This window comes from Etheostoma spectabile, chromosome 22, assembly GCF_008692095.1.
Source record: "Etheostoma spectabile isolate EspeVRDwgs_2016 chromosome 22, UIUC_Espe_1.0, whole genome shotgun sequence".
NCBI classification, from domain to species: Eukaryota; Metazoa; Chordata; class Actinopteri; order Perciformes; family Percidae; genus Etheostoma; species Etheostoma spectabile.
In genome coordinates, this window is record NC_045754.1 from 16978906 (window position 1) to 17004164 (window position 25259).

The 25259-nt window shown below is 41.0% G+C and overlaps 3 protein-coding genes across 18 annotated transcripts in view; 1 reads left to right on the forward strand and 2 right to left on the reverse strand.

Moving 5' to 3' along the window:
• Positions 1 to 4776, reverse strand: part of plcxd2 (phosphatidylinositol-specific phospholipase C, X domain containing 2) — a 10285-nt gene extending 5509 nt beyond the window's left edge. The window contains exons 1-6 of the mRNA XM_032503844.1: positions 4249 to 4776; positions 3919 to 4055; positions 3635 to 3754; positions 3227 to 3280; positions 2513 to 2668; positions 1010 to 1120 (exon numbers count right to left, since the gene is read on the reverse strand). Coding sequence (XP_032359735.1) covers positions 1010 to 1120; positions 2513 to 2668; positions 3227 to 3280; positions 3635 to 3754; positions 3919 to 4055; positions 4249 to 4351 — 681 coding nt within the window. The 5' untranslated portion in view covers positions 4352 to 4776. The remainder of the gene's footprint in view (positions 1 to 1009; positions 1121 to 2512; positions 2669 to 3226; positions 3281 to 3634; positions 3755 to 3918; positions 4056 to 4248) is intronic.
• Positions 4777 to 5622: 846 nt separating this feature from the next.
• mak (male germ cell-associated kinase) lies at positions 5623 to 23269 on the forward strand. 15 transcript variants are annotated; one of them, XM_032503830.1, is made up of 18 exons: positions 5723 to 5841; positions 8653 to 8752; positions 9048 to 9154; positions 9282 to 9422; positions 10618 to 10672; positions 12132 to 12253; positions 14305 to 14387; positions 15211 to 15343; positions 15510 to 15681; positions 16949 to 17116; positions 17850 to 18101; positions 18529 to 18752; positions 19088 to 19227; positions 19653 to 19796; positions 20984 to 21070; positions 21729 to 21848; positions 22151 to 22246; positions 22480 to 23269. In XM_032503830.1, the coding sequence occupies exons 4-18, from the start codon at positions 9319 to 9321 to the stop codon at positions 22638 to 22640; spliced, it is 2061 nt and encodes a 686-aa protein (XP_032359721.1). In that variant the 5' UTR covers positions 5723 to 5841; positions 8653 to 8752; positions 9048 to 9154; positions 9282 to 9318; the 3' UTR covers positions 22641 to 23269. The 15 variants fall into 15 exon arrangements, with proteins under 15 accessions (XP_032359719.1, XP_032359724.1, XP_032359721.1 ...); XM_032503829.1 differs by lacking the exon at positions 8653 to 8752 and adding an exon at positions 8811 to 8956 and having other exon boundaries at positions 5724 to 5841; XM_032503834.1 differs by lacking the exon at positions 8653 to 8752 and adding an exon at positions 8811 to 8956 and having other exon boundaries at positions 5724 to 5841; positions 9285 to 9422.
• Positions 23270 to 23310: 41 nt separating this feature from the next.
• Positions 23311 to 25259, reverse strand: part of tmem14ca (transmembrane protein 14Ca) — a 2960-nt gene continuing 1011 nt past the window's right edge. For both annotated transcript variants that reach the window (XM_032503845.1, XM_032503846.1), the window contains exons 3-5: positions 24696 to 24797; positions 24447 to 24534; positions 23311 to 23504 (exon numbers count right to left, since the gene is read on the reverse strand). In XM_032503845.1, the coding sequence (XP_032359736.1) occupies positions 23447 to 23504; positions 24447 to 24534; positions 24696 to 24797 (248 nt within the window). In that variant the 3' untranslated portion in view covers positions 23311 to 23446. The remainder of the gene's footprint in view (positions 23505 to 24446; positions 24535 to 24695; positions 24798 to 25259) is intronic.

Consider the following 25259-nt stretch of genomic DNA (forward strand, 5'->3'; position numbering starts at 1 on the left):
AGAGGGTCCCGAAAGTGAAGACAAAGCCAAGGTTAAACACAACAAATCTAATATAATGAGTGCGGTTAGGTTCACGTCGAGATTGTGGAACCATTGGAGTTTTAGTTTATACGCTAATATCTGAACACTCATTTTGTGTAGTGTGGAAATCTGACTGTTGTAGTCATTTCTTATTGTATGTGTTTTGTCTTGTATTTGTCTGTCTGTTGCTATGTTTTGTGATTTAATTTTTAATAATTTATACTATCTATTGATCCCCAGTGAGGAAATTACAATTTACACTCTGTTTTTGTTATAAATCACTACACATAGCCCTGAAATTCATACACACGATCAGGAACTATTCATGCATAAATGGAGAGACGTCAGAGTGAGTGGGCTGCCAGTGCCCTTAGCAGTTGGGGTTGGGGTGTACAGCACATTGTTCACCCAGAAGGTGAACTACCAATCTATACAATCTATACTTTGGTCCTTACTGGGATTTGAACCAGCAACCCTCCAGTTCCTCGCCCAACTCCCTACGGACTGAACTACTACAACAAATAGTCTAAATCACCATGATGTGAGAGATTTGGGTACGTAGCCTGTGTAACTGATGTCTAAACTGCATATTTCTTTAGCAAATTGCAGCTACCAGTACGGCTTTTCCACTTAAGAAAATGAAAAATTTATGAATGGGGTCTGTATGCTGGTAGGTACTCATCACAGGGGCGGCTGTGGCTCAGTGGTAGAGCGGTTGCCTGCCAATCGGAAGGTTGGGGGTTCAATCCCTGGCCCTGCAGTCCCATGTCAAAGTGTCCTTGGGCAAGACACTGAACCCCGAGTTGCCCCCGATCATGTGCATCGGAGTGTGAATGTGTGTGAATGTTTATCTGATGAGCAGGTGGCACCTTGTACGGCAGCCTCGGCCGTACAAGGCTGAGGCATCTCCTGTAGATGTAAAAGTGCTTTGAGTAGTTTTTAAGACTAGAAAAGTGCTATATATTTACAGCCAATGCTGTTTTCTGACCTGTGTGAGCTTTTTGGGTTCGGTGGTGTTTGCCCAGGGAGCAGGGATCTTGTTGCCAGGCCACATGACAGGGATGTCCTGAGCTGAGGGATGATGGTAGAACACAATCACCTGAGGAGAAATCCAAATGATAGAGAGAGAGTAGATAGGTTTAAAACACTGCACCGACGTGGTATAACGGAAACACTCAGGTAGTCTCATGTTCAGTGGCGTGAGGTAGTTATGACGGAGCTCGGTGCAGACTAGTTACTGACGCTTTGATATTTGAAAGGCATGACTGCTCGCTTGGCTTGCAGATGTGCTCAGCTTGGCAGTCTTGACCAATTTTGCACCTAAACTAGCTACCATAGATCGTCTTGTCACATGATCAAAAAAAGACTTGACATTAGACAACATCATTATTGCATATATCCATATGACAAAAATAACAAAAAAATATGAAATAATGAATTCATTTGAATAGTGTTTTAGATTGCTACTGACTATTTTACCCGAAATAATGAAAACCTGGGACCGCTGCCTTGAGGACTGAGCCTCTGGATATGGACGCACGCTTTACCAGGTGAGACACCCAGGCACCGGGAAATTATTTTAACTTCCTTGCATCTACACATAATTTACAACAATATCCCATTAACGTAATGTAGGTGTGACAATTTTGATTGAAATCATAAAAACACACATGACTATACTAAAGAGATTTAATAGTGAAATAATGATAGAACTAGTCGGGTGTTGTGATAGCAATCCTTGTTTAAATAAAGATTTTTAGGCAACCCTTGTCTTTCTGTTGGTTAATTCAATCATCTGCCAATATACTCCCAGCAACCATGATCATCATGCTCAAAGGAGTGAGGATAGCTGTGAGAGCCTGTTATTTATCCAGCTTCTGGGTCATGCATTATCATCACTCTGAGTCACTCCGAGTCCAGAGGTTACATGCATATTAGCATACGGTCAATACATCAACGTGTCTTGGACTTTTCCAAAGACACTTATAACAAAATGGGTCACTGTGCAAATCTCTGCTCCACTCCCGTCTCTCCTCTGTCTGCCCTGCACACTCTCTTTCTCTTTCTCCTTTGCCAACTAAACCAGTCCCAGATTAGGGTCATAGGAGCAGGAGTTAAACTGATTGTATCCGAATGAGACATGCACATTAAAACCATCGAGACATATAATAAATTGTACCTAAAACAGGAGATGCCTGTGTATGTGAAGCTGCTCCTTTCCATGTGTAGGTATGTGTAGATACTTTAAAAAAAAAAGCTAAATGCAATGAAAGAAGGAGGGCTGTTGGATGAAACAAGTGTTAATGGGATGACGCTCACCACTAATTCCTGTTCAGGGGAGCTATGGGCTGCTGGGATTACCTGACCACAGGGGTTAAGTCCAATAACTACACACATCCAAAAACAACACACCCATGCCACTTTGACTTGTAATATGTATATGAGCTTTAAGGGATCCGAGATCCGTTTCATTGATGCGTTCTGATCTCACCTGGTATTTCTTCTGCCAGAGGTAGTCCAGAGTGATGCCCTCCACTGGACAGTTGTTGCAAAGCTTGCTGCCAAACACTTCCTGGAGCATGCGGATGAGGTACACATGATGCTCTAGATCCATTACATAGTAGTGGTTAAAGTCCAGAAACACTATCTACATCAAAAAAATCCATCAGTTAGTAGGCAAACTCTATATGTCTTTGGTCATGTGTATGTGAAAACTATTAACCCTCATGTTGTCCTTGGGTCAGATTGATCAGTTTTCCTGTATCAATGTTCTTTTTAACTACCCAATTGTAATTACCCCCCACAAAACTTGTTTGATTCCACACAACGCTCTTTGGGGAGATTTTATGGGTTATTTTGGGGTGTCTTATTCAATTTTAGTATTGAGTAAAAGTTGACATATTCCAGTCTGTGATTATCCATCAATAATTTCTGCTTTTCTAACTCAAACATTAAGGTATAATTTCCTATAAATGAGGTTTATTGACCATACATTCCAAAAATAACTGTAAAAGCAAAGTTTGTGTTGCGCAGTGTTAATAACTTTAAAAAAAAGTGACAAACAAGGGAAAAAAGCATCAAAAGTGTGGGAAAAAAGGACAAAAAAAGTAAAAACAAGTTTAAAACGTTGATAAAAAGCGTCAACAAAATTGTTGATTTTCAATTCTGACAGGAAGACAACACAAGGGTTAAAAGTGTCGCTCACCTCTTTCCTGTGTCTACTTAAGAAGGAGTTGATTTCTAACAAGCCATCGCTCACCTGAGGGGGAGAACAGAGTGAAAGGTCAGAGGTCACTCGCTGTAACCTTTAACCCTTGTTCAGGCCGTCGCCATCCCACTACTAACAACATGAGCTGGAAACTAGAACACAACACTAGCAGAAAACATTCACTATTTATGCTGTTACATGAGACAAAATAAAGGACAAATCATTGATTATTCCAGGATTGGAGACATCTGATCTAGAAAGAAAACATTAATGGGTAATACTGGACTTTGACTGATTACTTAAAACATATTCAATCACAATACGAAGAAAAAGGGAGGTAGGCACAGTAACCCTATGATGAAGCATTTCAATGTCAGTAAATACTGTGTGTACTCCACTGCTCACCTTGTGGCCAAACAGGCCATGGATAAAGTAAATCTCATTTCCTGACTCGCCTGGCTTGGAGGAGACCCTGAGATCAAAGTAGCGTATTCCTGCATCCAACTGCTCTTTAAATGTCAGATTCTAGAAATACAGACACTGTATTACACAAAATATCAATTACGCTGTACAATGCACAGGCTTTCAAAACCTGGCCAAGTTAGATCATTTCATATGACATCAGCAAGTTGCTGCTCCACAGAGAATTAGGTTTGTAGGCCTACATGTCACTGATCTGAACTCAGTACCTGGGTCATGGACCACTTCACCATGACTTTCTTGGCTAAGACGCTGAACATGGTGGCGAGGTACTTCACATATGCCTTCTGGTCGGGTCCAACAGGAGCATGCACATCCACCCAGAAGGTAAAAGAATCATGAGACCCTGGAAGACAGATGATGATGATGATGATGAGAAATAGAAATCGAAAAGCCAAATTGAACACATCACATTCCTTTCAGACTTGTAGCTTTGTTGTTATCTTTTGCAAAGTGTACAGTGGTATAAATCCAGGTGTGATGGACAGATGAGTAGACGCAGAGGAGAAACAAATCATCTTTACGCACGACAGGCCCACCTGGCACCGCGAGGTGTTTGAGGGGCATGGCGCTGAGCTTGGAGGGGAGCGAACCCATCCAGTCGGCGTTGACATTGCCGATCCCTGCAGGCCGAGTCTTCATGTCAGAAACAGCCTGTCAACCAACCCCCTCCTTCAGGAAACCGCTCTTCGGTGCTGATGCAATCCCGGTGACGGATTCATGTGCCCTCCCAACAGGTAAAGACTACCACGGACCATATTGCAATGCCACCGTTAATCTACGTATACGCCCTCCGACTCGCACCAGGTAGAGTGGTCTATGACCCGTTTCCTCGCCCGGCGTTCGGCAGGATACTGCATGGCATGGCGTCCCGGTGCGCTGTTTCCCAACCGGCATTCGTTGACAAGACCCGGCGGGTGACTAACGAGAGTGGTAATCCTCTTAGAGCGCAATTCCGCTTGCGATCACCTCTTCACCTGCGTATTGGCTTACCTGCTTCGTGTGTATGTAAAGACCACCCCCCTGGCCACATGCAAACACACTAACGTACAAGCGACAGATGGGAAAGGTATCCTACTGTAGGCCTAAGTGGTTTATAGTCAGCAAGCTATGACGCGCAGGCTGCACGGATTCATGCACACGAAGCAAATCATCTTTGACCGCAGAGGGGATGGGCATGACATCTAACTTTGTTTCGTCTCTCACATGCTCTGTCTCTCGCATATATATCTATATATATATATATATATATAATATATATGTATATATTTGTATATATATATATATATATATACAAATATATACATATATATCATCTAACATGAAATCATGCCATCTAACTTTGTTTTGTCTACATCAGATATAGATATATATTCAATTTTCAATTCAATTCAATTCAGTTTTATTTATAGCATCAATTCATGACAAGAGTTTAGAGCAGGTCTAGACCATTCTCCAGAATTTACAAGAACCCAACAGTTCTAGTAGTTCCCTCCAGAGCAAGCAACAGTGTGACAGTGGCGAGGAAAAACTCCCTTTAAGGAAGAAACCTCGGACAGACCCAGGCTCTTGGTAGGCGGTGTCTGACGACCGGTTGGGGTTATATATATACATATATATATATATATATATATATATATATATATTATTCTATTCATGTATTTATCAGGCAACTCTTGTAGGACTGTGTAGGCATAGGCCTATAGGCTTGGTCTAATTATGAGACTACTGATCTACATAAAAAACATGGGCTAATTTTAATAGTCATTTGACATTTTTTGAAGTTGTGTCTTCACAGCTATGTAGGCCGATTTGAAAAAAAAAACAGCTCGAGAGCTCTATCTATTGGTGCAACACAGGCATTGCCACTATAGCCAGAGCAGCCTATTAAAAGAGGAGTGAAGGCGTGTTAATATCAGGGTTGCAGTCCCACAAAGCAATGCGCCCGCACGCCCCACTCGTCACCTGGCAACGAGTTTGTGTGTGTACGTTTCCATGGGCAGCAGTCACGCGCACACTCGCGCACCCTATCGGCCATGGGCTAGGCTACTCCTTGGATTATATCTAAAGAAACGTCGTGCTGTCAGCAGGCACAGACAACGGTCAAGGAAAGGAGCTACGCCCCCTGAATGGTGAGTTTAAAACTACAAAAGAACGAATAAAAAAGAAGGGCGAAACAAATAGGCCTGAACAAAGATGTCAAACTGACATCAACAAATGTTTCTCTAGTTTTGATCTTAACTGAAAAGCTACACTGTCTATTTGACAGAATTTTTTATAACGTTAGTTCATCAAAGCAGTTATTTAGAGTTAACGTTAGTGTCTATCTGTTGTGTGTCACGTTGAATAGAACGTTCCAGTTAAAGTCAACTAACGTTATACATTTATTTCCCCCGGTAATTACATTTAGAGGTTATGATCTATAGGGACCACAATAGAAATACGTCTTTGGGCTTTATTGTGTCATCCATGACTATTTATGTATTTTAATGTATGACAAAGTACTGTTTTCATATTTTTATATTTAAGTGGTCAAATGAAATCAATCGATCAATCAGTCAATCAAATGTAGCACAGGCTACTCTGTTTCAGGTTGGTGTCCACAACAGAATTGACCTTGAATAGCTTCCCTAACGTCATGTGGTCTGGCTACATCCTAATTCCCTTTAATTCCCTCCAACAACATATGTGCCATATGTGAAAGCTGAATGCAGGCCAGCAGTCCTCGACTTGACCCGTCCTAGTGCTTATTGTTTCAGGGTTACACTTTACTTGAAGGTATCTACATTGACAGTGTCATGACACTGTCATGAACGTGTCATAACAAAATTATAAACAAGTCATAAACTCTTTTGACATAATGCTTCTTTTAGTAAGTGTCATTCAGTTTTATAATGACTAGCTATGGTTAGGGTTGACAGTGACATGTGTTCATGACAGTGTCATGCCACTCTTATGTAGATACCTTCAAGTGTTTCAGTGAGAGTGGGACATCAAGCAGGGTTTGGTTTAGAGGAATCATTTCTACTTTTGCAGTGGAAAAGGGACAAATGATGAAGTTGATATACAGCATGCAAAAATGATGACAAATCTTTAAACATTTACATATTGTTAATTTCACTGAGGATTTATTTGTTGAACGATCACCAGAAGTCATAGAACTAAATCTAGTTTGGACATTTTCTTTGGATGGGAGTTCCCGGCCCCATTCAATATAATAAACACTAATCTTATTTTGTTTAGCTGGCCTTGGATTACCTGCAACTGTATTTCCTTTAACCTAAATACAGCAGGTCAGTGAGGAGACACGCTTTACTTAGGTTTTATGAAAATAGCTGTCAAATGGAATTCCAGGATGGAGATCCAGGATTTAGCCAAACAACTTGAACATCGACAACTTCTCAGTCCTTCCCCCCCCTTTCCGCTAAAGCCCAAAACTATCTCCTGAGCCCGTCCCCCCACACGGGTGAAAGAATGCGTGTGTATGAGCAGTGATTGACACGCAGTTAGACACCCACCCTGGCCCTGATTGGTGCATCTGAACAGGGACCTGTGGATGTTTGCAAATCACACTACAAGCTGTAGGTGGTGCCAGAGGAACCAGATGTTTTTTTTTTGCTTTGTTTAGAAATGACCTAATTCATGTAGTACTACTTGACGAGAGGGTCAGTTTCAGTAAATATGACAGAAAGTTATAGTGTTTTTCCATTAATGGAACCTGCTCGACTTGCCTTGGCTTGGCTAGACTCAACTCGGCCAGATTCTCTCCAACCAATCAGTAGTCTGCCTCAGCTCGCTTGGAACCTCGACAGAGGTAGTACTACAAAAAGTACCTGTTAGCAGGTACCAGGGACTTTTTTTCATAATGGAAAACCAAAAAAAGCTAGTAGAGTCGAGGCGAGTTAGTAGATACCATGCAGTAGAAAAACGCCATTAGTTCTATAAGGCTTACCTGCTACACCTCTAACCTTTTGTTTAGCTAAAAAAAATACTGGGATCGCCTTGATATTTCATACTCATGCATGTTGATTTTCAATCCAGTCTTACAGTTACACACACAGGTTGACTGCTGAATAACCAGCACCACCTGTCGCGGTTGTCTTGTTGTTCCAAAGAAACTTTATGAAAATTGCTGAAGAAAGGAACAGTTTTCTTGCAATGTTTTGGGTCAAAACTCCACTTTTGTAACCTCTCACAATCAGAAAAAAGTTATTTGAAAGCGCACAACCCGTTTATTGAATGAGTTTATACCTTGAGCATAGTTCAAATTACTAACTCACTTGTGGAACCACCAAAAGCTCAGACTTTCTTTGACTTTGAATCAGAAAAAAAGACTTGCTTATTAGGAAGACATATTTAAACAAATTTGAAATAAACAAACAAATACAGAAACAAACAGGCTCTATGGATTAGTGCAGGATTTTTTTTAAATTACCTAATTCATATAGTACTACTCAAACATAGGGTCAGTTTCAGTAAATATGACAGAAAGTTATAGTGTTTTTCCATTAATGGTACTCGCTCGACTTGCCTCGCCTTGGCTTGACTCAACTCGGCCGGATTCTCTCCGACCAATCAGTAGTCTGCAGGTTTTCCAAGAAAACAGGCTCTATGGATTAGTGCAGGATGTGCAAAAGTTCAGGAATACATACATGGGTCTTCTATTTGAGAAACTCAACATCTACCAGACAACCCAGCATGAATCCTCAATGATGAACACAGCTTAAAAGGCGTCAGGGAACACTACTCAATTTACCTTATTGTCTCTTAGGTATTAGGCAGTAGGCCAAAGTGAGAATACATAGTATGTGCTTATAAGACAATTTCATTGAAATAAGGGACATGTTAAAGACAGCATGGTACAACCTAAAAAAAGGGGACAGCTATGCATTTTCTAGACAACCAAGTCTGTTTCCAGTTCTGTTTTTTTTTTTTGTTGAAAGGATGAATATCCATCCAACATAACAGTGTGATCAATGTGTCCTGTGGCGTCAATCCAATCCTCCTGCCAGGCAGGGTGCTTGGGGAAGGTAGTGGATGCCGGTAAGCATGATGGTGATGTAACGTCCTATTTACATCCCCGTTGGCCTAATCTGCCTAGGGCTGGCTTTGTCATCTCCCCTGGGTGGCCATGTTGGAGCCTCCTACTAGTGAGACATACACCTAATCCTCCTCGCTGAATGAAAAACAAGAAGCGGTCCTCGCTTTTCTTTGTCCTCAGATCTCATTAAATATTTCCAGGAGCGGGTAAAACTTCTACCTGTGATTTTTTTAAATGTATTGATGCTTTGGTGTGTATCTGCTGCAGCTGATTTTTATGTCTTTACTGTCATTGAAGGATCACAAAGGCACTGTGTGGACTTTTGGCTGATCTATATCCCTGGGATCCAACCTTTCTAACAGCGGATCAGTTACCGCAAGATGAGTTTGGAACTTCAAGAATTGGTGAGCACTGTGACATACTGGCCAAGTGAAACTCCTTCCTCCTGGTAATGGAACAATTGAATTCTTCTGGAGAAGAGACATTTGATCAATGTGTCTGCTCTGTGTTTCCTCAACTTGTTTTATGCAGCAGGAAAGTTAACAAGCTGATGAAACCATCTTGAGAGATGATGAATCGCTACACCACCCTGAGGCAGCTGGGTGATGGCACCTACGGGAGCGTGTTGATGGGGAGAAGCAACGAATCAGGAGAACTGGTGGCTATCAAGAGGTCAGGGTGTTGAGCATTTATGACATTGACATTGATATTGTCTCTCTTCATTATATATCAATATAACATGAATATTGCGAGAGAGTTTGGTTGGTTATTTTGATAATGGGATGTAATAGTGTAATAGTGAATGTAATAGTTCAAATGTGACTTTTTCTGCCTTTATTTATCCCGCAAGAGATTTTCACTGTGTTAGCTACAGTTACACACAAATTAAACACAGGCCTGAATTACACACATGCTCAGGACCTCTACATGCTTTACACACTAATGGAGAGATGTCAGAGTTGGGGTTCGGTGCCTTGCTCAAGGACGCCTTGGTAGTACCCAGGAGGTGACCTGGCATCTCTCCAGCTACTAATCCATGCTCCATATTTTGGTTCACAAGGTGACTTGAACCAGCGGCCCTCCGGTTCCCAACCCCAACTCCCCACAGATTGAGCTACTACCGCCCCTGTTTAGTTTGAAAGGCTTCTTTACACAATAGGGAAGTTATACAATTCAGTGAACATGATATCAAAAGACATTCCAAGTCAAGTTTAGGACTTCTGGTTTCCTGCTATCAACAGGCCAAACAAACTAGCTTACATGCCTTTGTTTCAGCAGCATGGCAGCAGGGTTCAATAATAGATGAGAAACCGGGGAGATGCGTCCACTGTTTGATCATTTGGTTACCATGCAAGACAATACATGCAGTGACGGTGAAAGGGAGTGAAAGTAGAGGGGGGGTGTCAGGTTGCTAACATTGTGGAAGCGACGACCGAAAGCTGGCAAAGAAGAGAAGAAGATATCTGCAGGTTGTGTAACTCTTACATAATTCCAGCTGGAGGGAGACGTAAAGTTGATCAGAGAAGATAAGCTATTGTAAAAGTGTCCCGTATACCAGCTGCTGTGTGGATTTAATGTACTTACTACATTAATAAATACGTTCATTCAAGTGGAGAAAATAAAACACTGGTGAAGCCGATACAGTTTAGAATATCAATTTACTTTACAGTTTAAAGCTTTTGCTGGTTTTGTTCTTGAAATGAAATGAGCTGTAATTAGAGACACCGTCAAAAAGCTGAATTATTGATTGAGACAAACAAAGGTAGTGACTCTACTGTATGTTGGGTGTAGTTTATATGGTCTCTTTAATCGCTGGAAATCTGATCGGTACTCCAAACTAATGTCTGGGTTTGCCTTTCTTTCACAGAATGAAGAGGAAGTTTTATTCATGGGAAGAGTGTATGAACCTAAGAGAGGTGAAGGTAAGGATGGTAATACTTTGGGCAGGTTATGGGCCAGCAGTACTTCCAAAAAATGTTCTTTAATTTAATTTATTATACTGGAAAGTTACAGTAAAAGTAACATTATGTTACAACATAAATGGGCTTGACTCAGGACATTAGCATGGGGTAGACAGACGCAGACAACTAAAACAAACAACACAGACAGTGCACACAAGACTTGGACCATACAGGAACAATCAATGTGTGCAAGTGTAACTGTTGAGAAGGAACAGTTTGTACGCCTTTTTGAAAATTGTGATGGACCGTAGTGTTCGGATGTGATGGGGAATGTCATTCCAAATTTTGGTGTACAGTATGTTTAAAAAAAAGGATTTCTGTACTGGTCTCATGTTGTGTGACATGAGAAGCGCAACAAGTGTTGAATATAAAATGCAATGGCGTGGCTGTTTATATAGTTCTGTTAAGTCAGAGCGTTTGAGTGTGTGACTGCAATGCAATGGTGAGACCACTTTGGAAGATTACTGTGAAGAGCTCGGTTGGATAGTCGTGCTATTGGTTCAGTAATTTCCTTAGTGGGTAGGCAGTAGGACATTGTTGAAAACACACTTGCATGTAGGTACGTAGATGGAAATATATTACATTTGTTCATGGAAAGATAATGCTGAGTGATTTTAACAATTATGCACAGCACTCCTTGAATGCTGTTGCCAATTCCAGTTGCCTGGAAAAGCTTTCTTTGTGTATCTTTGCACCTAGAATAACTCAAGTCCACTATGTAACTCATGCTTTAAAATTTCACACACTGGAACATTCTGCAGTCTCTTCATTGTGCACATTAAGGTCGTTTTATGGTTGTGCATAGAATTAACGGCGTATCCATTAAATCCCTCTGCGTCTACTCCAGACCCTACGCTGTAGACTGACGTGCACCTCTTGTAAAATGTTACCACACGTCGCAGCGATGCATGCCCCTCGTCCGTGGCTTGGAAGCATTGCATTTCTCACAACTCATTTCCTGGTTCTCCATCTCCAATAACAACGTGAAATCAGGGAGAGGGTTAACTTTTCCTGCTACAGATTTCCCACCTTGGTCAGAAAACACAGGGAGACACTTTGTTTCTCTCACTATGACTCTAGAGTCCGCACTCGCTCCAAAGCTAATCACTCTCTCACTTCTCCCTCGCTCTATTACCCGAGGCACACACCAGTGCACAAGTGTAAACATCAGGCCACTCATTTAGGCTACGGCGAAAGCGCTGTGTGGAGCCTCCGCACAACCATAAAACGGCCTTAACAATGTGCTTTTTACTGTCTGAAGGTTCCACTTACAGTAGCTACCTCACCTGACAGTATTCCTTCTCTCTGGCATTCTCTGATTCACAATCGTAAATATGTAATGTCTTTACAGAACAAATCTGTGTTTTAATAAATGAGTGTCTTTATCCTTACGTTTTTTTCATGATTTGTCACACACCAGTCACTAAAGAAGCTCAACCATGCGAATGTGGTGAAACTGAAGGAGGTAATCAGAGAGAACGACCACCTCTACTTTGTCTTTGAGTATATGAAGGAGAACCTCTACCAGCTCATGAAGGACAGGTAAGAGGAGACATACCACACCTTACAATGCAAATGTACAGTATGTACGAGCTGAATAACACAGTGGTCTAGTTTGACATCATTACCCTAACACAGAGTTTCCAAATGTCAGCATCTGGTCAGGAGCTTCCCCTCCGCATCACAGGGTCTAACAGGGCCAATTAGCTGAGAAAAGGCTTAGACACTTCTGCCGTTCTTCCATTACACTGTCCCTGCTCGACTCGGCCGCGGTGCCCCATCCTCATTTTTCCATTGCAGATTAGCACCGCCTCATGCGTGAGGCAAGCCGTGGCTGTTCGTCATAGCGGGAAACTGCCGTGAACTGACGCGACACACACACAAACGTCGAAGGTGTGTTGTTTTTGATTCTCAGCACGTGGCTGTTGCCACAGCCAGAAGGCAAAAAACTAAAACTAAACTACTTAAACACGGCAGGTTTGTTTAGGACACCCCGGTCTGTCGCTAGCCATGATGACGCAGAGATTAGTGACGATTCTCTCCAACCAATCAGTGGTCTGCAAAGTACCTGTTAGCAGGTACCGGGGACTTCTTTTTATAATGGAAAACCAAAAAAGGCGAGAAGAGTTGAGGCGAGTCGAGGAGGTACCGTAGAGTGGAAAAACGCCATTAGTAACACGGATGTGATGAGACTAAAGGATCTCATGGCATCCAATGGTTTCCAGTGGAACATTTTATTGAAGTATGTTGTATTGACAGAAATATATATATTTCTGTCAATACAACATGCTCTCAAAGGTTTGCACTTGTAGTGCATTAGGGCTCTGTAAAAAATGTCACCTAACACACGCCTTCTCTAGGGAAAGCCCTGATGCTTTTGCTAGTTTGGGAATCTCAGGTGTACACTGGACGCACACACGCTTGGGTTTGTCACCTGTGAAGGGCAACAAGCAGACAGGGAATTCAAGGAAGCACCTGGTGTTTTTAGAGGTCAAAATTTGTGTCAACCATGCACTTCTTGTTCTCCAACAAAATTAACTCCCAGTTTGTTTTGCCTTTTTATAAACATAAAGTATAGTATCACCCAATTCTATTGTGCACCTTCTGGCCAACTTCATTCCAATTTACTACCAGTAGTTTTACACTTTTTTTTTTTTTTTAATTTATGGCCAGTAAACCACATTTAGTGTACATGGAATTATACCTTATTTTAGAGTAAAATAGGCAGAAATTGTGAATTATTTTCCCTATAGTGAAGATCAGATGAATATATGTTGATGGCTTGTCACAGATTGGTATACTGTATGTCAATGTTTAGTCAGAAAACTGTTTCAAAACCATTTTATGATTTTGAATGGAAAAACATATTTCTGATAAGAAATATTTGAAAATGGGTCAAAATCTACTCAAATACAACACAAGGGTTAAATGCATATTTCCATGTGTGCTTTGTGTTTCAGCATATGGGTGTGTGTGTGTGTACATGTACAAAGACACATTTTATAGAATATTGTTTCATGCTTACATCAGCAGGCTCATTCTATCAATTTTTATGTTTACAGAAAAAAATTGTTCCCTGAATCAGTGCTAAGAAACATAAGCTTTCAGATTTTACAAGGCCTGTCATTTATTCACAAACATGGTAGGTGTACTGTGTTCACTTCAAGCCTTGCAAGTGCATGAGAGTGGTTGCATACTGCAAGATTCATTGAACAGCTACACAGCGTCAAAATAATGAAAGAAACCATAAAGCTACGAAATATGGAAAATGTCACAAGTCCTGAATTTGATTAATTGATCAGAATCTTGTAGTTTGTGAACCCTTCATAACTGCCTCATTTAACTTAGTGGTCTGCCTTTCTTTAATTAATGGATGTGTGTAAGTTTTACAAATCTGACAGAGACTCATTCATACAAACTTGTTAAAATGTGTAAAGGCAAACACAGAGCCAGCCTGTGTTCCCCTTACAGGACATGCTTCCACACATCCACAATGCATGTGCTTTTCAGGATTTCTCTTTTAACTGCTTTTCTTTCATTTCTCTTTGACCCCTTTTTTTCCTTTCTGTTCTATCTCTTTGGTCTGCCGGTAGAGAGAATAAGATGTTCTCAGAGAATGAAATTAGGAACATCTTGTTTCAAGTGATATCTGGGTTGGCTTTTGTACATAAGCATGGTAAGAGGCTTTACGCTATCATCTTTTACCAGTTCAAAAGTAGCATGACGTTTCAGTAGCTGGTTTGGGTGTATATTGTGCAATGTTTTTGTATTTTAGTGTGACCCTCAGATAGAATGCCACAAAGTATGTACAATGTATGTAAAGTGCATGTGATATACTTGTTTAATTCTGTATGCCTACTAGTGTTTATGCTTGGATCTATTTACAAGACCTTGGCCATGATATATTTTATTATAGCATCAAACATTTCGGCTCCTTTGGGTATACCTGTTTCATCAGCATCACTTTCATTTCACAAAGTCACAGTATATGGTTTTGCCCCTGTTTCTTCATGCTTAGAATTTGGATCATGTCACGTTACATCTGTATCTACAAATTGCCTTCATATGCAACTACTTTTTATTAGCAGAATACATTTTTAATGAGAAAACAGTGCCAACTGGAGCACTTTCTTTCTCCAAAATATACCAAAGAATGTGAATACTGTTATTGTTTTTCATGTGGCAACTAAAGTACTGTCCAAGCAAGATTAGGTAATTTAAACATCTTGGTTAAGGTTAGAGAAACAGTGTGGCCAAGGTTAAATAATAAAAATGTCAATGTCAAATACTCAGGCCTCGAATACAGTCCTTCAAACCTGGGCCACCGCTGTCAAAGACAAATATACATCTATTCCCAGGCTCCTCAGTTTTCCCTTTCTTGTGCTGCCTGAATTCTGCAATGAATGTAAAATAGTTGCATGTGATTGTAATGAGGTTCTTTGGCCATTTAGACTTTACTCGATACACAGTGGCTCAGTTTGATATTAACCTCTCTACAGGTTTCTTTCATCGAGACATGAAGCCAGAGAATCTGCTGTGCATGGGTCCAGAATTGGTCAAAATAGCAGATTTTGGACTGGCCAGAGAGATCCGCTCCAAACCTCCCTACACAGACTATGTATCAACCAGATGGTGAGAATACTTTCTAGGCATCAATAGCCATCTAAAACACAGAGGAGAGCCTCTGCATCAATTACAGTGTGCTAGACCGCTTGTGAGTTTAGCCCTGTAAAATTCCCCATTGTGAGCATCATGCTCTCCTTTTATGTTAGTGTATTTGAGTATGCTCTCTGTCCAGGTACCGCGCTCCCGAGGTCCTGCTCAGGTCGTCTACTTACAGCTCTCCTATCGACCTGTGGGCTGTGGGCTGCATCATGGCTGAACTATACACTCTCAGACCTCTTTTCCCTGGAAACAGTGAAGTGGATGAGATCTTTAAGATCTGCCAAGTCCTAGGCACCGTCAAAAAGGTGAGAAGAAACTGAATGCAGAGAAGTGGAAAAGATTGCCCTTTATTCAGGGTTTTAACTGTGTGAAATTAATAAAGGTGTTACTCCCCGATGTAAGTCAAGTGCATATTTGAGTTGTGCATGCGTCACTTTGCGACAAGTAGCATACAAGATGCCAATGAGAGACTTCTGTAATGTCAAAAAAAAAGTTAGTTCACTGCTGGCTACAAGTTAGCAATCGAACACAACAAAAATTGTCAGTTAAATTGTGTTTGGAGCTAACGTTTGCAATTAAACAATCATAGATAGCTAACACCTTTTTGAACTAATTCCCATCTTCTATCATTGTTTGTAATGAGAAAAGTTATTTAAAAAAAAATATTTCATGGATTTCACAAACTTCAGTATGACACGTTATGCCCTAAACCGTTTAAATCTGAGCATGCAAGACTGAAATCTGCACTCGACTTTCATCGGGGAGTGACAGATATGACTAAGCTTATTTGAAAATAAATGGTACGTAAGTGTTTCTCCCTCTGTAGTTTAGAGCAGCTTATGTGTGCTCCATGCTGAACACTTCCTTTCAAAGCCTTTCTCCAAATCCATTACTATTCCCTATGATTGCTAAGCAATGTTTGAGCCCATTTTTGGTATGACCTGGTAAGGAACTGAGTCTCCTCAACCAAAAGGGCTGCCATTTAGTGCCACTGATGTATCTGTTATGTTGTTCATGGATTTCATATCCATGTCATGTTTTAATCAATACATATTTTACAGTATATTGTATTACTGCATTGGAAACTATTCCGTCAAAGCAGTAGATGGTGTTTACCAGATGTGTTCAGGTGGTGTTGGATCTCTTCTGCATCATAATACATAATCCACACCGAGTTGGCATACACTATGTACCCTCACAAGGCCAAATGACACAAAGATGTCCAATCCAAATCTACAATAATGTACTTAAATTGCCATAAAACCTGTTTGCCTTCTTTCACATCACTCATCATGTTTCTCACATGATTCCCATGCTCTACTATAGACAAAGATTTATCAACACTGAGATTATAAATTTAAGTTTCTATGTGTTTATATAGACATGCATATGATACACTTGACGTTTAAAATCAACTTTAGCAAAGTGGCATGTATTATAAAAAAAGAACATTTCCAGTGGTGAGATATTTTAAATATAAACATTAGCAAACGACAATCGCACAATTCAATCTGTATACACTTGATTAATAAATACAATAATTAATAACCATCCGGTTGTTTCTCTCCGTAGACGGATTGGTCAGAGGGCTACCAACTGGCTTCTGCTATGAACTTTCGCTTCCCCCAATGTGTGCCGACCCACCTGAAGACCCTCATCCCTAATGCCAGCAATGAGGCTATTGCCCTGATGAAGGACATGTTGCAGTGGGACCCCAAAAAAAGACCCACTGCTGTGCAGGTAGGCCAACTCCAGCCTTAAGGTTGAGTCTAAAAGACTGGATGTACAGTCAGAAGTCGAGGCTTTATTTTCCGCATATGTGTGTGCGTGTGTGTGTGTGTACTGTATATAACCTATACTCCAAGGACTTTTTGGAACACAATTTCATATTAAATCTAAAAAACCTACCTGTCCTAAGAGAAGCAATTTCCATTATAGTGCAATCCTCACCACTACATGCAGATTATCTGTTGTTCCAATACTGAGATTGCATTAGCATCCTAATCCCAGTCATTTTAAGTGCTAAAGACACTATTCATTCCCTTCACCATTGCCGGTGTGCCCTGCATCACATATACATATCATGCACATTACATGGTCATTACATAGTCAGGCATAATTTCCAGTCTACTGAGACAGTTGGATTGCTGTGTCAGCCTCAAAGAGGAAACACCTTTTAAGAGGGAGTGACAGTGCTTTTCTATTCTGTGCTTACAAAGCTCCCAGGTGTAGGAGACACATCTAGTTTTAGCCTATTCTAAGGAAACAATTCAAGTTCATTTTAAATGTACTGAGCAACAAAAATTAATGGGATACAGTCTTAACTGCATGTCCATCATTCTAACATGCTTCTATGTCAAATGATTATACTTATTTGGTTTATTCTAAGTTCACGGGAAGTTATGCAATGTTCTGATTGTGCTAGAAAACAATGCTTGCAGAATAGCAGAATAACAAAGATCTCCCTGTCTAGGCCCTGCGTTACCCGTACTTCCAGGTGGGCCAGATCTTAGGGCCTCGTCCTCAGAGCCAGGAGGTCAAGAAGGTCCAGGCCAGGCCGCTGGCCCAGAACCAGGTCTCAGAGTCTAAGGCTGATCCCCAGCAGTCTTCCTCTGAGTCCAAAGCCTCCACATCCTCCTCCAGGAACCAACAGCAACAACATCAGCCTCTTCAGCAGATTCCCCTTCCCCAAACTGAGAGTAAACCAGCTGTCCTCTGCCAGGCAGTGAGTGTGAAATCACAAAACATTTTTGTATTTCATGTTAAATAGAATTAAAGAATGAAAGAACCTAAGATTATGCAGATGCAGAGACTGTCTTAGTCAGGATTTGTCGCAATGCTAATACATAAAGGAGAACGTCTGGCCCCTGACCTTGCATGTTAGACGCCTCTTCCAAGGAGTAAGAGGTGTAGCACAATTAAAGCAGCTCAGAGCTGGAGTTAAGTTAGCCCGACAGATTTTATCAATTTAAATGTGACCAGCTCGGTGGGGGGACTGAGTAACTAGGGCCCTCATGTGAGGAGGGCCCAAAAAATGCTAGAATGAATAGCTGTGGATGCAGGGAGGGACCCACAGGAAATGCCTTTCTACAGGGCCCAGAATTTTGTGCCACGCCCCTGTGGACGCCTGTTTGTATTGTCTGCTTCTACAGAAAGCAGCATCGCTGGGCAGCGAGAACAGCAATGGTGGTGGTGGTGGTGGTGGTGGTGGGATGGGGGTACTGAAGAATGGCCGTCGGCGCTGGGGCCAGACAATGGCCAAGACCTCGGATAGCTGGGAGGAATCCGAGCCCTCGGAAACCGCCGCCTCCAACTCCAAGAAACCCAGCCTGGGGAACGCAGAGGAGGAGAGGAGCCTTAAGGAGCACCGCCCACAGTAAGTCATGTGATGTCCTTCTGGATTGGCAATTCGACTAAATGTAAGCTTTGACAATGGAGCAGTGCATTGCAAAATACTAAACATGTGTGTTAAATGGTGCTGTCTCATGCATCTTGCATTATTCAAGATGGTAGTAGGTAATCATAATTGTGATGCATTTAAACATTGTCTTATAGTTAATAAAATGACATCTATATATGCAATATTTTCTGCCCAATCTGTCTAAATGATTTATTAAATGTGTGAATGCAGCAACCTATAGATAGCAGGACTCACATTCTAGATGTTTTAGGCACAGACCTTTATTGGAAGTGACTGGTTTCTGTTTTCAGGCCCAAGGAGCAGAAACCTCTGTATTCCTTCAGCACAGTCACTAAGCTACCCAACAATGTTAAGATTGGTCAAATGGACTCCAATCTCCCAGGATCTGCTGCACGGCAGCACTATCTGAGCCAGTCACGATACTTGCCAGGTAAGACTGCGTGACTAACAGCCAACCAGGTCATCTAAATTATCGTAAAGAGGTCACCAAATCGTAGTGTCATTCAAGCAATCTTTCCATTATCTTAATGGTTTTGCATCACCTCTGAAACTCCCATAGGAATGTATTTATACGTCATGTTTTATCTGTGTCAGGTGATTTATTGTCCAGCATGACTGCTAGTAGATCTAGGTCATTTTTGAGAAATAGCCTCTGTAACTAATGTTGTGCCCTAAATGACAGTTACTAACTCATACCTCAAATCATTGATTTCAAATGACAATTATGGTCATTAAAACAAGCGTTGTCCTCATATCAAGTCAAAACAATTAGGCATCACTGCATTCAACTGGTGCAACCTGAGCAGCCAGATTCTCAAAAATACAACATTATCTCATCATTTCTGTTGCTTTAAGGGTTGATCGGCAAGAACCAGACTTCTGGGGATAAGGAGCTGAGTGGTATGACGCTGCGGGACCTGTGGGAGAACTCCACAAACACTGTAAATAAACCGCTTGCTCCTATTGGTGGAGGAGTATCAGTCACCAGAGCCAACGCAGGTGAGGACTGATGTCTAATGTGGAGGTGGGAAGAGTCTTGATGGAGTGTGCAGGGGGCGGGGCTCCGGTTTCCAGATTCCACTAACATGTTAAAGAAATCATACCTGACAAAACGAACTGTCAAAAGCTTGTAGAACTCCTGTAATGTAAGAAGAAAATGAAGGCCTTGTGGTCCAGGACGTTTGTTTTTTCCTGATTAATGGAGAAATTAGTGTAGCATCAAAAAACTATATGTCAGAGCAAAAAAGGGCCTTTCAACCTAAGTATCCTGTTGCATTTGCCAGTTGTGTCTTGATTTTTCAGTGACTATTTCACTCTTTTAATATGTTTATTTTTAAACCCTCATCTTAACAATACCACATTGGACCTAACGTGAATGTACAATGTCTAACCTTACAGAACATATGCAGACTTGCAATGTCCAACAACAACAAAAACATTGCAACTCTTCCAGCAAAACTTTCTGAGAATCTATAACTGAGCTAACACAGGATGTCATTAGACGGTAACCCTACTTTTTTTTTTTTTCATTTTGAAAGACAGTGGAAACCTGGCGACTGTCAGTGTCACCTACTGTTACATAATATGACACTGTCCTCTTTGTGCCACTGAAGGCACTACATGCTAATGATGCAGCTAATGTCTCCTGATCAGTAGTTATGGAGCCATTGACAAAGCAGTGTTAGGAATGAGCCTAAGTGTCTGTGACTTTAGAGAAGGGAGACTTCTATAAATCATTTGTCATGTAGACAGACACACAATATGGGTCCCCGCTGTGCTCTCTTCATCCTCTGTCTCTTTCTTTCACCTCGTCTCTCCTTCTCCGTTGCTTATTCATGAGATTAAGACCGTCAGTGTAAGATCAAGTGCTTCTTAAATGGCCTTCAACTGCACCCCCTGCTCATTTGTTACAGGCAGCATGCACGCACGCCCACACACCCACAGTTTGTTTTGGTACACCTATTACTCATAAGTGTAATTTTTCATTCAAACCAACAAGCACTTTTCTTTTTGTGTCTCTCTTTCTGCTTTAGCTTTCTAACTTTAACTTAGATGCAGCTGCTTCAGTGCTAACATGTACATAATCATTTTCTCTCAATTTTCTCAACCATTTCTATTTTGTTTTCCTTTTTTCTCTCTGCTTGCATGCATATCTACTCCAACTCTACTTTTTGATGTGGGACTAGAAGAGAATGCTTCTAAATCTGAAGATAGCCCACCAGAGAAAAGTGTTGTTAAAGAGAGAATTCTGGAGAAAATTGATCTCTCCAAAGGTATTGCATTGAGATGACTTCACATGAACTGTTTTCTTGCAGGCTATTTGACAGTTTGAAGCAATGGTGTGCATTTAATTATAATTGACTATGCTAAATCTCTTTCTTATACAAACATTGTAGCTGTAGTTAGCGCGTTGGCTGATGCAACAAGCTTCAGGTATTCAGCCAGCGACTTCTTAACATGTGAAAGAAACCAGCTGTCAAAGGCTCTGCAGGAGACAAGGGTACAAATACACAGTTTAACCAGAGAACTAAGATCTCCAGTTGCTAAATAGATGTTAAATGGCACTACAACATCTTCATAAGGGAACAATGAGGCGTTTCACTAATGACACTGATAAGCATCTGTGGCTGCTGGTGAAGCAGATCGATGGAGTCGCTGGAAAAGCTGAATGACTTCAATCACTCGGCCGCCTTATTTGTTTGGGTCCTCGGTAGCTGTTACATATGCAGTAGCTCCATCACACTACATCATTTGTATCAGTAAAACCATGTGTGAAAACATATATTAGGTGTGTTTACTGAAGGTTTTTTTAAATGGTTCATGTTGTTTTAGCTTATATGATGCTGACTAGAAGCTAATGTTGGCTGGGTACCTAGAGGGTGTAACACATTAAAAAATAAACACCCATTTTCTGTCTTTTTCCTCTTTTAGGGAACTTTGTAAGCACCAAATACAACCTCTCTGGCGGTTATATCCCATCATTCCAAAAGAAAGAGGTGGGCTCAGTTGGACAGAGAATCCAGCTTGCCCCTTTGGCTGGCCAGCACACAAGTAAGATTTTGTTCCATCTATGTATATAACAAAATAATTCTTTATAGATCAGATAACCTCCCCAAGTCCACACTTATCTGGCTGAAAAGGTTTCACTTCCCATCAAGTCTTAGGTAAATACTGTTTCCGTATTCTGTAATAACTAGTTTGTTAGGGCAGTCCTGTACTCGGCCAGTGTGCAAGGCTAACCTATTCCTACTCCTTTTCTCTCTATTCTCGCTCTACAGTTTCTAACTTGCAATGTTTCCATCCAAATTCTCACTCACTGGGACTGTTTCTCCCATTTTTTTCCACTCTTTCAGTCAATCTTTCTTCTTCTCCTGATAATAAAATAGACAAATCGAAATCTGCAAAGCCCAAGCCTGTATCCAACTCATCTTTGAGTGAAAGTAATGAAGGTATTACCACTTTCTAATAGTAGCTAGTAGGATTTTTGCTTGAGTCCTTGTGTTGATATTTTTTTGAGAAAAAACATTTCTGTAGTTTAACTTTGCTTACCATAGTTGTAAAATCCTGTTTACTTTTAGCTAATGTAAATGTATCTTGCATTAGAAAATAAAAGATACCTGGCTATATAGCTACTGTATATTGTGGTGATGAGACAAACTGACTGACTGGAATATTCCTCCAGATTACGAGGGCTGGAAGAGGAGGGGAGACAGGACTCAGATGAAGGGGAGCAGTTACTCAGCCCTGGGGAAAACCTCTGGGAGTCTCCTGAGCAGAGCTCCGCCCGTGCAGCCTGTCCACGGCAGGGTGGACTGGACATCCAAATATGGTGGAAATCGGTAGTTCAGAAAGACACACTCAAACTTGAAGGAAACGCAGTATGCTCCCTGAAAGAAATGACATCTTCAATATGGAAGTATCAGGTAGCACAAAAAGTAGTTACAAAAGATGTACAGTACATCCGACATTCTTTGAAGAGACATTTTCAATGCCACACTGGGATCATTATGCTGTTTCCAGAGATGTAGGATCGAACTGTAAAAGTGCATGGAGTCTCTATGTTTTGGAGATGACAGCTGCCACGATGCTGAACCAAGACTAATCCGGTCTGCAAGACAATCCCACTGTGGTCCTGAAGGATCCAGTGTGAGCCAATTCTACTGTTAATGTTGGGAGTATTCTGAGAAGGATTTAATTGTAGCATAGCTTTTCATTTTTATACTCCAGTTTATTATTATTTTCAAGTATTGTTTTACTACCGACGCCAAGCATAAACAGTAACTTATCAACGGCTCCTGGAATGCTATGTTCTCTCGGCTTTTAGTCTCACCCACAAATCTTCAGTGCAACGGCTACAAAAATGATTACTTCAACTTATTCTGTGTACCACAAGACAACTGCGCAGCTCTTTGTATTATGCAATGACTTAATGGAATATTTTGTAAACATTTTATACAAATAAATCTATACAAGTTCATAATGCATTCATTCAAAAAGGACAAGACAACTATTTGTATTATATAAACAAGGTATTATATTTCATCCTCAAATATACACTTTTACAAAATGCCATTTATGTTCAACAGTAAATGACAAATGCTAACAGGCCGCTGCTGAAAGAGAAGATCGGGTACATATCAGAAACTCCATCAGGATGCCTGGGGTTTCTGGAGCAATGCCATACTAAGCTTCCCCACCATCAGAAGACTGGAACAAGGAAAAAAAGAAACAGAGATTTTGAGTTGCTTCAGAGTGGGAGTGATCATCTGGGATTAACAGTAAAGGTCAATTCAATGCAGTGTTTCCTTTAGGATTTTTTGTTAGGCAGGTCTGTCCGAACAACTACCCCCCCCCCCCCCCCCCCCCCCCCCCCCCAGCCAAGCGTTTTATATATGAAACAGAACTGACACTTTGCTGCAACACAAACAAATAGATGTATTCACCTCTAGTCACACACACAATGGAGGCATATTTTCAGTTGTGATTGAACTGTATATTTTGGAGGAAATATAGGGAACTTAACATCTTCAACAGGTCTACAAAAATGTATTTTACAAGAAATTCTTCATAGGGAAACCAAAACCCAAATGACTACATCTATAGACTATTTCCAATTTATATTATATTACACTGACTCACTTACCGTTTTAATGTTTCCACATGTTTGAAGTCAGGACGATGAGCTGACAGAACTGACAAGTTCAACGTTGTCCAATCAGAACGGACCCACCGCGGTGACGTTTTTGGTGGAGCTGTCCGTTTAATAGTCGACTCGGAATCATGCCAACGTTTGGACAATAAACTCCATCAACGCCACAGTATGTGGAGTCAAACTGGACGAGCCCAGTGACCTCTGAACAGTTCTACTTGTTGTGAAATTGCAATGTGAGCGGCGGCCAACGGGGGGGTGCAATATGTATGCAATAGGATCATTTAAAAGGCAACCGCGACTACCCTATTTCTGATATCGTGGCGGTAGACATTTTACCATGGCAGGCCGCCACTACAAAGTCAACGTAGAGGAAACACTGATTGAATGATCCCATCACAAACACATTTATCAAGAACATTCCCTTACCAGCACTTCACCTCGAATATGTTCATGCATGTAAAATTATTTAAGTCATATAAACGGTATAAGATGGATACCTTGCTCCTGCCATTAAGCCAGCTGGCATGAACTTCCTGGAACCGTAGAACCTCTTTCCCATGACGCCAGTCAAAGCTCCTGATGTAACTGAAAGACAGCATGTGGTGGAAAATGTCAGTGGGGAATAGAAAATGTAAAGCATTATGACCATAGAGACACACCACTGGTCTTATTCAAAAACTCTTTACCTAGATTATCCCCATGCCACCCTATACACACCAAATACAGTATAGTCTTAGAATACCAACCAAGTGACACCCAAACATTATTTGGGTCGTTGGAGATCTGGTAGGCGCCAAAACCTGCGAGGCTGCCGAAGAGAGCACCGGCAGCAAGGGACGGGACGCTGCCTAAAAGAAACAACACACAGCAGGTCAGGACCTGCACCGGGTGTCCATACGACTGAAGAGCATGCATAGACTGGTGTGGTAAAGATTACACATTTTAGTTGTATAGATAGTGAAAATTATTGAATGAACATGAAGGCAATTTGTTAACAATTTTAATGTTTTTACAACACTGAGGTTATCCCTACTCTACTGAAGATGTCTAAAGGGGTGAATCTAGGCTTGTCAATTTTTGAGATGCAGTAATGCATAAAAGAATGTCAAATAACAAAATAAACACCATTATATAAAACTTTTAAAAGGTGCCCTGCCACACAAACCCGTTTTTACTTTACATTTTTTGAAATATGTAATGTCCATATGTGTTTGTGTAATGTCGCTAATGTGAAAATGACCTGCTGCTACCTCAGCTTTAGCCACTGAAAAGAATGTTGATGGCCAGGCTCTCATTGGCTAGCTGTTAGC